The 16,429-nt window shown below is 36.9% G+C and overlaps 1 protein-coding gene and 1 long non-coding RNA gene across 5 annotated transcripts in view; one reads left to right on the forward strand and one right to left on the reverse strand.

The window, feature by feature from the left end:
- The window catches only part of LOC147759281 (uncharacterized), a 108,902-nt gene that overhangs the window by 81,280 nt on the left and 11,193 nt on the right, over positions 1-16,429 (forward strand). The window lies entirely within an intron of this gene.
- On the reverse strand, positions 215-12,716 carry LOC147759284 (uncharacterized). Of its 4 annotated transcripts, none has more exons than XM_086998676.1 (2): positions 12,480-12,716; positions 215-5,351 (listed from the first exon to the last, which is right to left on the reverse strand). In XM_086998676.1, exon 2 carries the CDS (start codon positions 5,285-5,287, stop codon positions 4,373-4,375), a length of 915 nt encoding a protein of 304 aa, XP_086854802.1. In that variant the 5' UTR covers positions 5,288-5,351; positions 12,480-12,716; the 3' UTR covers positions 215-4,372. The 4 variants fall into 4 exon arrangements, with proteins under 4 accessions (XP_086854802.1, XP_086854805.1, XP_086854804.1 ...); XM_086998679.1 differs by lacking the exon at positions 12,480-12,716 and adding an exon at positions 12,304-12,322; XM_086998678.1 differs by lacking the exon at positions 12,480-12,716 and adding an exon at positions 6,454-6,609.

A 16,429-nucleotide genomic window follows, 5' to 3' on the forward strand; every position in this document is an offset into this window, starting at 1 on the left:
TTGCTGAACTATTTGAAGATTTTAAAACTTTTAACCTCAACGTGTGGAGAGGAATAACAACCAGAAGTCTACAACAACTTCAGTCAGTTTACTGGTGTGGAGTACAGTTCTTTACAAACAACTCTCCATAACATACAAGGCTTTTTGTTTGTTTATACTGGGTGGCCTTTATTTACTATTTTGTTCATGGGCAAAAAAACAAAAATTCAGCAAGTATGTTTGAATGAAAATTTATTTGAATGAATTTTAAACTTATAAATACAATAAATTATTAAATTATTTGACTCTATCTAACACGTTCAACTGTCTTTTAATAACACTGAAGCTTTGCACATATGCTAAAAATGTATTGCATATTTGTTTGTAGTAAATGTATTTCCTATACATGATAAAATTATTTTCTCTTATTTACAATAAACACTGAAGACAGGCTTGCAGCAGTGCTCAAGTACAGTTAACTTGACAATACCTTTTTCACATATGTAAGACAAGAAAGAAAACTGGGAAATTACAAGAAAAGAGCTTTTTCAAACAACTGGAAATTCAGAAAGAACGTTCAGAGTACAGGCACCAAATTTGTCTGAATTTCAAATGTGTGCCATCACTGGCTATTAAAGACTAAAAGATCAACGCAAGCACTACATAGAAGGTACACAGCACCTAAGAATGCAGCAACTTGGTAATAATTAGGAACATTGAACTGAATTCTAGAACAATGGAAGGAAATACATTCCTCTAAACCCATTTTAATTTTCATGAGTCACACATCTTGTACTTCTTACCTTACGTCATTTTGTCTTTCTTCAGTAAAGTTAAGAAAATGAAGATATTAAAACCAAAAAGGTCTCAAAGCTACACTTCATCATAAAAACTTAAAATTAAAAAGTTATCAACTTTGATAACCTTTTTTACAAAATGTTGATATAGAAATCTGAGTAAAAAATATCAATATTATACCTGATAAAAACATATGTTGCTCTTAAAGCTACCCCATCAACAGGCCTTACTCAACTTTTCTATGCAGAAATCTGGTGATGTATCTGCACCTCTTTTGTCTTTATTACGAATACTGGTGAAATACTGGAGAAGCAACTAATTAAGCATGCTTCAAACATGGCAAAATTACTAAAACTAAAAGAAGCTTATGATATACAAAAATGTACAACTAATTCAAATATATTTTTATAAACTTAAATAAATAACATAAATATCATAAGTACAAACATGGTCTGCACAGCTCAGTTCTTTCAACCTAATTAGAAGGGAAGTGTCTCTGCTCAAGTCTGTTTGGTGTGGTTTCATAGGAATGGACATATATTACTTTCCATCACACAAGAAAGCTAATTACAGTACACTACTGTCCTAAAACAGAACCTTGACATATGTTTAACAAATGAAGAATAGAATGGCTCACAGTAATCTTAAAAAGCCTGGGAAATTGAATCACAACTTTGCTGCCAAGTTACCTTGGTTCTTGTAAAATGTGGGCTGGCAAAAAAAATTCTGGTAAGAAATAACATCAAAAACATCACAATAACAGTCACAAGGATGATATCAGACCATCAAATTCAATCTCAACCATCACATACTGGGGGTTCTCAACATCAAGCATGTATTGCACCAATACTGGAATCACATCTTCTAAACTACGTTTCATGTGATGTTGGCAGAGTACTTCACTGTGAGATGGATGTCTGCTGTGCAGGTATATCTGCATATTTTTATTCTACCACAAGAGGAATATGTTAGACAGGCTTTAAAGACATCCAGGGTCGCCTACTACATATGATATGGCAAGCCATCTCCATATTTAACAACCATTTCCTGATGTAAGGTGTTTTTCAATTTAATTTGTGAATAGTATGATATGAGAAGCACTATATCTGTCCATTCTGGCAACCATGAACAGAAACATGTAGCTCTCTAGTATAACGTGGCAGGAGATAATTAATGCCATAAAATTCAGTTTCAACATTTCATGCAAGTGGATTCATTTCAGGATGGAAATTTGAGATAAGACTTTTTTATGTGAATCTTTACCCCATCCAGGTGGTGTAAGGCAGTACCAGCTCTCGAGACTTGACACCTATAGCACTTTCTTCTTTGTGTTACATAATGTAGGACATCTTTCATATTAGAAAATGGACATGTAAACATAACAGATGAGTTGAAAATCCCTGCAAAAATTCTCTCAGTAAGCAGGCAACAGAGTTAATTAATAGCATACTAGTCTTCTACAGCCAGTGATATTGAGCATTTTGCCACAGGCCCTCCATACATCTACATCTGGTTGCCCTGACCTCTACAGCTGATGGTCATTAGTAATCTGCAGCCTGTAGCAGTAGTGTGAGGCTATATATACTGTGTACTGGGCTAGAGAACAAGCACCTGCCTTGACCTGTTATGTAACAACTGGGCTTCACCTGACATATGCCACTACTGCACAGCTCCACTGAGACACCACTGAAATTATTTCACAATCTAAAATACTGCACAGTTCCACTAAGACACCACTGAAATCATTTCACATTCTACTAAGTTTGACTCAAGTTGCGGCAGGAAATTGAGATGTGTCACTTAAAAACCAGCCGAAACTTGTTTCCTTAAGTGACAAAACTTTTTGACTCCACTGCTCAAATAAAAGTTTCTTGTAAATTTCAGTAAAACTTTGGCTCATACAACCACCTCACACAACTGTCATGTGCTGCCATTTATTACCAAGCCAGCAACATCAGTGCACACTAACCCTATATGCTCTAGAGTGAAAAATGGGTTTCACCTAACTTAATAAATGGTTCCTCACCTTGCAGTGGTAGAAGTCGTCTAGTTGTATCACTGTGTATGTTAAGTACAAAATTATTGACCTCTTCATAAATAAGATCTACATCTTCATATATAAATATAAGATGCAGTTGCAACTGTTGCATAGAATATCAACAGATTAATTTCTGGAGGTGATGGCCTTCTTAATAGTTTTCATCAATGACAATAAATAATATGAGTACGACCAGATCAACTTTAAAACACCATGATTGATATAAAAAAGATAAAACCTAAGACCCACAGTTATTTTATATGACATTTTGTATAAAAATAACAAATATCATTTTCTTTAAACAACACTAAGTAGAGACAATAGTCTTAAATGACAATCTCAAGTTGCTGATTTGTATTACAGTATTATTTGACACTATTCCTCCACTCTCTCTATTTCAGTCAGCTGGCCTGCCTGCCTGCCTGCCTGCCTATTCATTATGCAGACGTTCACTGTTCCTTCTTCCCCACGCTCCAGTGATTTATTACACCTTGTTCTCATTGGGAACAAAGCTGACTATGACCTTCACCTGATCATGTGATAACAGCATGAATATCTTTAAAATCGTCTCACTTGAAAGTATATACCATTTCTCCCACCTTTTGTTTTTATTTTCTTGAATCAAAGCATTTGGAAAGCTGTTAAAAGTAGCTTTAGGAAAGCACCATGTTTAAACTCAATTGTTGGTCCTGATCTTTCTCTCTTTTTTAATGGATTTTACAAAAATTTTAGAGTGATCTATGCATGCTTATCCTCTAAAAGTTCCCATTCCATCAGAGCTGAACTGCATTCTTACTAAATTAATATAAACACTGGTTTACTCCTTTTCCCCACTGTATGTGAACATAAACATATATAAAGTCCATGGCATGAAGGAGACCACTTTGGAAAAAAAAAATCCGCCAAACCAGGTGTCTGTATCAACAGAATACATTGAAACAACACTGTTATGTACTAGTCTAGAGAAATACCAGCTAGAGAACAGTATGGGGGTATTCCCTAAATAAACCAGCATAAACAGTGACTTGAATCATTCATACAGAAACCAGCATACCTGTGAACTCATTCATATATATTTAATTGGTACAATAATCTCTCTGCATACCAACATCATCGTACCTGTAGGAATTTCTGTAATTTCACACTATCAGCAAATGAGTTAAGTTTTTAGCTGGCTAGGTTATTTGTTCCAGTTTAGCTCTGTGTAAATGACCAAATGTTATAGCTAAATGAGAGATGCCATGGATACACATGATACAAGTCTATACCTGGAATTATTGAGATCACCTCTGGGAATCCCACTTCAGACATCAATATTATTATTATTATTATATCAACAGATTAAATACTGAGATCTCTTTCTCCGTCTTTTGTACCACAACAGCAAATGGTCAACATATTTGGAATTCTTCGTACCTCAGCACCAAAACACTTGATCATAATCTTAATCAATAAATAATATAATAAAATACTTTTACATTATACAGAAACTGTAGAATTCAGAATCAGCTTTATAGCAGTACATTGTGTCTTGCAGTTCTAAGTCAGAGTGGCAGCCTACATTCCCACTAATACTTGCATTATGTTTTCCAGTTCATCATTCCATAAGAGGTCATTTCTGCAACTGTCCACTCCGCAGGAACTTGGTAACAAGACGTCCATATTAGAAAATGTCCTTGCCAGGTCATCCGTCGTGATGGGGGTCACGGGGAGTTTTACATTAGGCGAGGCAGGCGATAGAAGATCAAAGTCACAGCCTGCCATATCAATATCACCTAGAGGATCATCAACTTTGCTAGGACTAGTCCAACATGATGATAGAGAAGAGAGAATACTTGAACCTATGATGTTTTCATCCTCAAACAGTGAGTTCAGATTGAGAGACGATAACGATTCAACAGTTAAAAGTTTGTCAAGTCCATTTTCAATAGTTGATGCAATGTTTCTCTGCGGCGTCACAGCATGAGTCCCCAGTATATCTGTTGACCCAGTTACAGGAACAGAGAGAGCAATAGCTGATGTTGTTGTTAATATTAAAGGTGCTGCAGAGGAAGAATTGTCACTTGATGGTGTGGAAACTATGGCTGCTGTATCTGAGACAGCAACATTAGGAGTCTTTGGTTCTTCAATATCAGTCTTATTATTAACATTATTTCCTATAGAAGATAACTCCAGATGTGTCATATGGTCTTGGCAAGGAATTGGATCCAGTGCCATTTCTTCACATTGAATACTGGGGAGAATGGATGGTTTTGATGCATCATACACCTTCACCCCCTCCTGACGCAGTTCTTCCTCGATAAACTTCAACGTATTAAATATAAGCACCGACCTCCGCAGACATGGCTCGACTCTCCTCAATGAGGAGGTCCGTAACTTGCACATGGAGATATTCAAAATGGACTGACGCTGATGTGTGTAGCATTCGAGGTCGGTGTCTTCCTCGTGTTTGCGCTTAACTCTTCCCAACATTTTTTTCTTATGGTGACCAAATGGAGCTCTCCACTTACCAAGACATTAGTATCCACTTGTTAGCCTGGGAAGAAAAAGGAGACAAATTATTAATTACATGTAAAACGTACATTGAGACCCTGTGAAGAAAAGAAGACATATCTAGGGTAGCACTAGCAATTTTTTTTCTTCGTTTAGCCAAATCACCTCTTTTGGGTCAATTTGTTATCTAAATTGTGATAAATTTACTAAAATAAGTCAAATCAAGCACTTTTTGTTTAGCCAATTGACGTCAGTTTTAGCAATAGGCTAAATACAAGTCTGTTGCTAATGTACTATCAAAGTAAAAACTCCTGACATTAGTATCAGGTCACAGGGAAATTTACTGATACTTCCCAAAAGGTAAAAGTTTGTTCTTTTCATAACACTCAAAAAAATTTTACCTGTTGTTGTGAAACAACAGTGAAAGGGGTATTCCCCATGTAACACAAATAAACTTAAATTCAATAATCATTAACAAAGCAAAATACGATGCCGATCACTGAATTGTTTAAAAAAAAATGAAAGTGAAATCAAAAATTTTGGAACAAAGCAGACAACTTCCTGATATACTTCAACAAAGAAAGACAAGGCAACTCATTCAGGATACAGTATCTTTATCAGGGGTCCAGTAACCAAACAAACCCTTAGTTACCCATCGCAAAGCCATCACTGAATCAATATCAGATTTCAGTTCTGTTTTAAGACAAGTAAACCTACCAGATCATCTTTTGAGCAGAGACAAAACAGAACTACTTCTTCACCATAGCCCCATGAGTCCCGGTACTGGTGGAGTCAGTTATGAATAATGCCCAGGCATGACTCATATAGGGAACACTTCCTCTCCCTCAAAAAGAAGACACGCCGCAATCACAGTCCTTCCACCAATGAAAACCCCTCCAACAACACAACTGATTTCTTATCTATCTCTTCTTCCACAAGCAATGGACATCACTTCTAAAGATCTACCCGAGTTCCAGCAAAGTTCCCTTCCCCTCCATGCTTATAGCAGCCCCTACCTGCCTGACCTGGCGTAATACTAACTTGCCTGTGCAGCTCCCTTTGTCAGGTCAGCAAAAGGAGGTCACCACCACTCACATTAACATGCTGCAGAACGCACTGAGAACACACCACCTAAGGAAACTTACTTGTCTCAATAATGATCAAAATTAACTGGAACCAAGGAGAATTCTACTGCTTCTGATCATATCCTGCTTGTCTTTGATAAACATGTTATGAAAGGTGACTGTAAGGTCGACATCATAACACTGTAAAACTTCAAGTAAACAACTTTAAGCCTACGTAATAATGCAAATGTTATGTGTTTACAACAGAATAGCTTACTTTATATTCACTGCTATATTTTTAAAGAGTATGCATGCACTGAAGAGAATTGCTTCACTTATTACTAAAATAAGCCTTTACACTAACAACTAATTTTAATCAAATCCTCCCGCATTGTACTAGTACAATTTCAATAGACTGTAATTAAGTTTTTCCATGATAACTTCTCATTAGGACATCAAACTTAATAAGGTATCAATCAAACCAATCACACCAATTTCATACCCTAATTTCATCAATAACAAGCCTGCCTTGGTTAAATGATAATTTCTACCACTGTGCAAAGCTGATAAGTCCCAATTTAACATTTTCCACAAAGCTTGTAAAATGTTTCTCTCACTTACCAGCCGCCCTGACCCAAGTTGACATGATAACATTCTAAGTCAAGAGCCTTCCAGCAGCTCTACCTCTCTCTTCCCTGTAGACAACTAATTCTGACAGTTTTTCTTGGAAGAGCTTATTATAGGTTAGCCCTCCAATGCTTGATACCAGTTATCTTTGATTTTCATATCAGGTTGTTTTGCCACTGTCATAAACCAGCTTCAATTTATCAAGCTTGTTCTTAGAATGGCATAACCCACGACAGAGAGCAGTGGAAGATCTTTGTTGGTGCCATACATGTCAGCCGGGGTAAAAGAAATTGATGGTGACAATTCTTAGAATGATTTTATCAGTTACAATCATACTCAAATTATACTTTCGGATGAAAAAAAATCATTCAATATACAAGATTATGATATTAAGTAACATGTTTACAAAACTAAAAAAAAAAGTACAGCGAGTAGGTGGTCTCTTTAACATGGGCTCAGTGAAAAACATTGGATGAGTACTGAAATCAAACCAACTTCATTCCAAGTAAGATCAAACATAAAGACCAAAAAATTTCTTGGCCCAAGCTGTTCAAAAAGAAAGAGAAAACAATGCAGCAGTATTTCATATGTATCTCTTCTTCTCCATATGATATCATCTTTCACATCATCTGAGATGCGAAAACCTTCACATAGGGACTATTCCCAGACCCTACCATATTAACAGCAGCTCAATCTAGGTATGGGAGCCCAGTCAAAGGTCAATGGTCCTCTTCTTTCACAAATTCATATGCAGGCCTAACTTGGACCTAAAATTGACCAAATCATGTCTCTTTATAAATACTAGTGAACCAAGTTTTCTCCAGAGAGCCATATAGTTTTTAAGATGGCTGGACAGCTTAGGAAAATTTTGGGTAATGAGTGGTAGGGGACTGACTTGTTTGGGTTGGACTCCCTTTAAATTAGTGACCAAATTACAGATTCATATTTTGGACTCCCCATAACTAAAATCCTGGGTACACCACTGCTTGTGAACCACATGAATTCATATCCATGTAAAACTAAAAAGTGGAGGGTGCAGATTGGGAAATTTCACCATCTCTTCTAGCTAGGGCCTTGAACAAACTTTTTTTTAATTTTCAACATCAATTTGGGACAACCTTCCGCAGCCCAATATGCTGACTAGAGGAATACTTCAGTGCTGCAGTGAACATCTTTGGTCTTGGTTAATGATGCATACGAAGTCAATCTTTTTGCCACAAAAACCAACCAAATGCCAGTGTATAGTTTCAAATAGTATAACTAAGAGAAATATCAAAAGACATAATGCTAATATTACCTGAAAAATGACATCTGAAAGAAACTAGCAGAAGAGGCTTTTCGAGTTACGGTGAACCCACGCTCCACCAATAACATAAAGTTTAAGTCCCATGTAAGAATTTCAATGCACAGTATTCAACAGCCCACAAACACGCTCACATTTGAAGACAACCTCTCTTAAACCATTTGAACACTTTCAAATAGGAAATACATACACAATAAAAGTATAGCAAATTTTGCCACAACATTTAATTCAAGCAAACACCCTATGACTAACTTGACGTTACACGCCATAGAGGAAATAGCAACGTGCAATAAAACCAATTTTAACTGTTAAAATTATACTCCAGAATTACAAGTTTATATTTAAACAGATCCTAGGTATCAGGGCCTCCATAACATACAGATATCTCTATAAATCTGTCTGGATATGTATTGAGAAAATATAAGCAGGCGATGTGGCTTAAAATCAATATTCTACAGTGGCAACAGTTCAACAAAGTGGCAAGCTAGATCAATGAGACACAACGGAGATATAATACTGTGTATTTAGCTAGGACACCAGGCAGATAGTATCTTTCAAACTGGCACTGACAATGGTCACTTTCCATATTGATCAATCAGTATATATCATCTTAATAATGGGGCATTATCTGTCGATTTAATCAACTACTACCAGAATATATATTAGAAAATAAACCCTACTAAAGCAAAAAATAAAAAAAAAAACAAAGAAAAATCATGATCTATTAGAAGACTTTTTTGTTCATCTTTTCTCCAAATTTCAGTACCATCATTCCTACAGAGTTACTCATTCAACAGCCTTGCTTTATTCCTTTGCGAAAGTTGGGGCAATATGCTGAATCCTTTATTTTGCAGATTCTGTATGTCAATCTCAAATATCAGAATTAAGATATACAATTAGGATGACCTTTCACAATTTTGATGACAGGGGGATGCAAATATATTGCAATATCAGGGAGGCAATATCAAGTTCAAAGCATAGAAGAAAACTTGCCACTGATTTTGAACATATTTTCCACTCCATCCTGTTGATATAAAGTCAAGGAATGGTAATAATCACCCGCACACCTTTCACCACTGTTAAGTTGTGAGATGAATGCTTGAGAGAGCCAGCCAGCCCCCCCCCCCCCCCCCCCCCAGCAATCCTTCAATCATGAATACCAATGTAGAAATATTTGCAATTGTGACTGATAACATATAAAAAAACACACCAGAATATCAGATTATTTCAGTGACACTGATCAGGTACGAGCAAAAGTAATTACTAGTATATTAAATTTTTTAAAATTTATTTTATATTAAATTTAAATTTGACATTAACTCTCCTTTTTGAAATAAATTACAGTATTAAAATCCAAGAAAGTGAACTAACGACATTTATAAATCCCATCTACATCCCAGTTATATCTGTTGAAATAGACATGTTAATTACTTCTCCCTACTTACAAGAATAAGAGATGTCCTGACCTGGATATGAGATAAATATCATGCATCTGTCCAAGAACTGTTCACAGCTATTCATTCATGAATACAATCTTTTCCCGTTGCTTTTCCTTGGGCGTAATCATTACAACACAACAGCAAATCAGTGGTCTCTGTATTGTACCTATACTATCTCTATTACCAAAAGGCACGTCTTTCTTAAGAAAGTAAAACTACCCCTACAAATTAACACTACAAGTGAGGTCACTGCGTGTTAATCCAGATAGCCAACTTCATCCCATCTTCAGGTCACATTAGCATAGGTCCTCTTATTGGAAATTTCTAGCACCAGTCAACAGGTCTGATCATGACCTTAATGGGTTAATGCCCTGATGTTTGACCTGCCATGACTCTCTATTACCCTTCACCTCACAGTCCACATAATACACACTTGACTTCTTCTTTGAAGGCAGTGGAAAAATAAAGTGAAAACTCAGATGTTTGAATAGGGTGGTTTTATATCACTTTAATGCAGGAAAGTAACATCTCAATATAATAACCATTACACTGAAGAACTTATTTTCTATTTTCTATTTATTTACTTTATTTTTTTAATGATTATAATTTTTACTCAATGTTATTAAAAGACAGGTCAGATATAGTCAATTACGAATATACCACTTATTTTTAACATTTCAGGTGTACAGTTCTGGTGCAAATAAATCATCTTGAGGCAAACTTAACTTCAAAGCTTCAAATTTGTCACTTGACTTATCACCTAAGATAATCTCCAAAGTTAATGATGGAGTGGTACAGACAGCTGAAGGACTCAGAGCCTTACTCTGGCAATGCAAAGTAACTAGTTATGTAACACCAAATATGAATCCATATAGCTCCAACACATGACATACTACGAGGAGGCAAAATTTCATATATCGTGCTCGCTCGGCTGACAGCTATTTAGCGTGAACCCCCAGGGAGTTAAGTCGATCTAGTTTGGATCGATCTAATCTCTGGGAATGGGGTCTTATTTAAATCATTTTGTTATAATCACTAAATAAAATATTTGGGCTTATTAGTAACAATTAATTCCATTGCTGACAACAAAACTTGTTTATCTTCGTGTACTTACATTCATTTATTTATTTTTTTTTTTTTTTTTTTTTGGCTTATTGAAAAAATGGGAAAATATGGCTGGGGTTAAGAGGGCCACCAAGGCCAAAAATGTTTGTGGCTCCCAAAAAGTCAGAAATCCACCAAGTCGGTAAAATGTCCTCCCTGTAATTTCCATGTGAGAAACCATTTAAAGGCACTTTTTTCTATGCATAATGACAATATGATTAAAGTTTCCGCTAGTAGTATTACTTATATGCTAGGATTTACAGAATAAATCAATTTGTTTTTTAATTATGTTTCCTTGTAATGATTTACAGTGCATTTTGATGGTTGTACTAGACTTAAGTTAACCAAGTATTTCCACAGACATAAAATAAGGTATACAGAGAAAGACTTCATAAAGCATAATAGGTGTTTGTGATCTCAAACCACAGATTTGTGATCACGAACATTAAATCTTAAAGACTAAACTGGTAATTATTTCATGGGGGAAACATTAAGTGATAGTGGTCATGAACATCATATGAAAGAGCACAAAAATTTGGCCAACTTTCATCTAGGTCTCTCACTATTTACATACATTCTTCCCAATATCACACTATTAACAATACCAGAGTACTTAATGTTCTCCCGGAAAACTTTGGCACATGACACTTGTTCATAACATATCCAACATACGGAATAATGATTTTCAACTTGCAACATTGTGCCCATGCCTACTATTTTTAAGTTTGTGTCATGAAATCGTAGTATGAGTTGTTAACTCCGCATTCGCTACCACAAATGTGAGGCTTGAGATCACAAACAGCAAGTTTGTTTATAAGGCGTGGAATGCATGAAAAAGATTTCAGCGTATCGTTCTCTCCCGAACAGGTCATTTCGTTCAAACTGCTGTAGATCATTCATCTTGGGTTTAACCACAGCAGAAAACTTATAAAATCTAATAGTCAAGCATATGAATCTACCCTCACTTATGGTTGTCTTGGGGAAAATGGTTGGCTTTCTCTGAGTGTGCAAGACATGAGTGAGAGATGAATTAGATGATGGTGGATGTGCAAACTAGACATTAAAATACAGTTTTTGGGGCTATTTGCTTTCATAAATAAGCACAACAGTGTCAGAGACTGTATATAGTGCCCATATACTGCTGCAATCACTTTGAGCACTGTGTTCCATATTGCGAATGATCCATGACTTTGTCAAATTTTTTTATCTGCAGTGAAGTGCAAAAGAAAAAGATACATTTTGGCAATATTTATTATTGGTATTTATCTATTAAAAATCTTAAAAGTAAGTATTTGTCCTAAGATTAGTTAAACACAAAGTGATTTTTGTACTTTAAAGATAAAATGCGAGTTTAAAATCTTATGCTTATCCCTTTAAAACCAACCCTGATTCCTACGCTGTCGTTACTATCGTAGGCCGCAGTTGTGCGTAATAGTTACTAATACAAACGGAACTTACCAGTTTCCCGTTATTTCCATTAGATAAGTCTTAACAAAGTACTCCCGTTACTAATATGTCTCCTATCTATCTAACATATAATTTTCACTGTTGCACAGGCTAAATGAAATCATAACCTACTTTCATCTTTCTAATCTTAACGTCAATGGAAGTCCCCGTCTAATTCAAAAACTTACCCCAACTTGTCCTAACACAGCGAAAACTTTGTTAGGTTTCACATTAAGTTTCCTTCCCTCGGAAAGTCTCCGCAGTAGGTCGAATCTTATCTTAGTCGAAGCCACATCTTTAAACCTTGCGCTTTCTTTGTTTTTCGTCTCGAAAAATAAAACTTTGACGTCCTTATTTCAGCAGAAGTATAATAATCAATTTTGACCTCTAGGTCAACGTAGGCGATGTGCCCCGCAGAAATGTTCCGGTAGAGTTCTGATTGGTTGACAACAAATATATCCGATAGGTGGCTGACAAGCACCTGCATCACGGGGTAACGACACGCAGATTCAGATTCAGAAGTTTATTGACAATCGCCCTACATCCGGGCATGATCAAATACAAATACAAGAAGTAATCCACAGAGTGATTACCATATACATATCTAATAAAGTAGAAGATGAGTTCCACCTCCTGCTAGAGTGTAAAGCGTATTAATAACTCACTACGTGATTCCTTCAGAGGGCAGCTGTCAGATTTCCTACCCCTGGGCGACCTCAGCAATAATAAACTGTTTAATCTTCTTATGGGTGCCCAAGACATAGACATTCTTAGAATGGTTATGTGTTTTGTAAATAGATGCTTAAAACAAAGAGAACAGGCCCTCTATTAATGCATTGTACTCTCTCCAATGTACTCATTCTAATTCATCACCTTCATGTATAGATTGCCATAATACATTCCTTATATAACTTATTATAAAGTAACTTATTGATATTATGCTACATGTAAACATTGAAATCATGTATATTTATTTATATACCTGTTTGTACTGTTGTAGTTAGATGTAATTGTCTTTGTCCTTGATTGTACCTTATTTGTAAAGGTGTATCAATAAAGAATCCCATCCTATACGCAAAAAGTTCACATCTGACGTGACCTAGTAGTTAGATTATCCATACCAAATATAAAAACATATGTACATGACATGCCATTTAATACGGTTTTTAATGTATGATTCAGCTAGTCAAAATTTTAATTTCAAGAGGGGACCATCGGTGTGATTTTTTTTTCAGAAATCGAAGGGGACCGGTCCCCCCTGGCACCCCCTATATCCCCCTTTAAATGATAACTAATCAAGTTTTATGAACTTTTAAATTGATTTATAATTTTTACCCATCGTGTATGACTTATCTATAGATGTTTTTTATCTTTATTATATTTTTATTCATTTTAATTTAATATGATGGTTTTGTTTTTAAGTGTTCAGAGTAATAACAGATGCCAGCCTGATATAAAATAGGGAAAGAAATAAAAAAATCTTTGTGACCCTCTTCGGCTGTAAATTATTGATTTTCATGACGTAGTGTGCTTCGAAATGAACACCTGGTTAAGATTAACCATATGCTCCTATTATCTGAAAACAAAAATGGTGACATACAGTACAATGTACATGTATCAACTTTCATTCATGTATTGATATGATAACCAAAGAGTATAACAGCACTATACTTTGTCTCTTAAAAAAACTTTTTTATTTCAAAAACACAAAAACAGCCTAAGTCGACATGAACAGGCAATTAAAGGAGTGAAAAAGTATTCACAATTTCACATCTATAATTAATTTCAAACTGTTTTATGCCAAATCTTGATTACATGGTAAACGTACAGGACACAAATATTTAGAGATACTTATAAATATAAATGTCTTTCAGTGGGAATTCTTTTGAATAATGTACAAATGATGCAAGTTACAGCAAATCAAAGCATGCATCTGCCTAAATAAACAAACTTGCATTGCTTGTATTTTGTAATAATGTATGTACCAGCTAGTAATATTCAAGCTCTCTTTTTAGCAGTAACATTCTTAAATCTTACTATGTACAGCGCACTACAGCCAGAGTTTTGTGTTTCATTTGAAATATTTTTGTGTGTAATGCAACTGGGTTATGTTATGTTCCGTATTTTTATTCAAACATATAAACAAAGGAATAACGTGCTTTGGAAGTGCTGCTTAGCTTTATTAGATTCAATATGGCTGACCGTCTCAGCTGCGTTCGCACAAAGTGATGACGTCATATCAAAACACACTGGTACCGTAGTGGTACCTTCACTTGTCTGCCAGACCGGGTTATCGTCACTGGTGTGCTCCTTGCCTTCTCTTGCGCAGTTGTTGCTGGCACATCGAGTTTTCCATGGTCATCTGGCTTTGCAGGCAATTCCACTCTGGAAGCTGCTGCAGGTGAGGTGGGGATCACTGTGGGTTTGATGACGCTGTCCCCTGGCTGTATCTTTGGTTCCTGGCGTGTGTTTGGTTCCTTGGTCTTTTTGAGGTGTTGCCTGTTTCGCCTCAGTATTCCAGAAGGCGTCTCAATGGTGTATGATCTTTCATCGAGTTTCTGTAGAACCGTCCCTTTGGTCCAGGTTTTTTGTCCCATCTTGAATGGCTGTAGTCGGACTGTGTCCCCTTCGTCTAAAGCAGGAAGATGGTGAGAGGACTTGTTGGCATGCATAGCCTGTTTTGCTTGGCCGTGCTTAATGTCCCGTTTTGTGTGTCTTATGTCAGTGACCTCTGGTTTGAGGAGGGCGGGAGCAGTTGGTAACATGGTTTTTGTCCTACGGCTCATCAGGCCCTGTACAGGACTGGATAACATTCCTTGAGAAGGAGTGTTCCTGTGATCGAGGATTGCGAGGTAAGGGTCGCTTCCAGCTTCCTTACATTTCCTCATTATCCGTTTTGCCGTCTTGACCGCTGATTCCGCTTTGCCATTAGCTCTGCTGTTGTATGGACTGATGGTCATATGAGTGATGTCCCAGGCTTTGCAGAATTTCTGGAACTCCTCAGAAGAGAACTGAGGTCCATTGTCAGAGACAATGCTGTCCGGGATGCCATACCTAGCAAAATGGGTCTTGAGTTTCTGTATCACTGTTTTGGCATCAGTCGTGGGTAGCATGTCTACTTCCCAAAAGTTGCTGAGGTAGACCGCCGTTATGAGGTAATCTTTCCTTGATTGGTGAAGATGTCTGTACCATCTTTGGCCCATGGTCGGTCAGGTGTATCATGGCTCATGAGAGGTTCTTTCGGGTTCGCCACTTCAAAGGCTCTGCAAGTACTAAATCCTGATATGTACTGTAGTCATGAATCTCCTGCGTCATGTTCGGCCAAAAAATGCATTCCCTGGCTCGTCGCAGGCACCCATCTATCCCTAAGTGTGACAAGTGGATTTTCTCCTTCATCATAGCGCGTTCACTCATGGGGATGATGACACAATCTCCTCTAAAGATTAGACCATCATGGACTGCTAACTCATCTCTGAATGAAAAGTAAGGGTGCACTAATGGTGATAGATGTGCTTTCTCATTTGGCCACCCTTGAAGTATCTGTTGTTTAAGCGCGGTCATAGTCTGGTCGATTTCCGTTGCTTTCCGGATGACTTCAAGCCTTGATTCCGAGATTGCCACATACTTTGTTGCGTTTACATTCTCAAATTCTGCCTGATGTCCCTCTGTTGTCTGTCAGTATGCTCGGGACAGAGTGTCTGCTAGAGTCATCTCTTTGCCGGGTGTGTACGATACAGATGCATTGTATTGCTGCAGTCGCATAAGCATGCCCTGCAGTCTTTTTGGTGCGTTAGCCAAAGGCTTCTTTATGATGCTTTGAAATGGCTTGTGGTCTGACATCACATTAATCTGTCGACCGAAAGTATACTGATGGAACTTCTCAGTGCTCCATACAATCGCCAATATCTCCTTTTCTATTTGAGCGTAACTTGTCTCTGTATCGGTGAGTGCTCGACTGGCAAAGGTTATCGGCTGTCCTTCTTGGAGCAAGGCTGCCCCGAGTCCAGTTTTGCTTGCATCACACTGGATGGTCAGCTCTTTTTCTGGGTCATAATAGCGCAGAATCGGTGCTTCGCTCACAAGTTTTTTCACCTCTTGTAGTGCCTTGTCTTGAACACTGGACCAGTTCCATGGAACA

Source organism: Lingula anatina, unplaced genomic scaffold (genome assembly GCF_051362555.1).
Source record: "Lingula anatina isolate TDL-2025a unplaced genomic scaffold, LinAna3.0 unanchor82, whole genome shotgun sequence".
Classification (NCBI taxonomy): Eukaryota; Metazoa; Brachiopoda; class Lingulata; order Lingulida; family Lingulidae; genus Lingula; species Lingula anatina.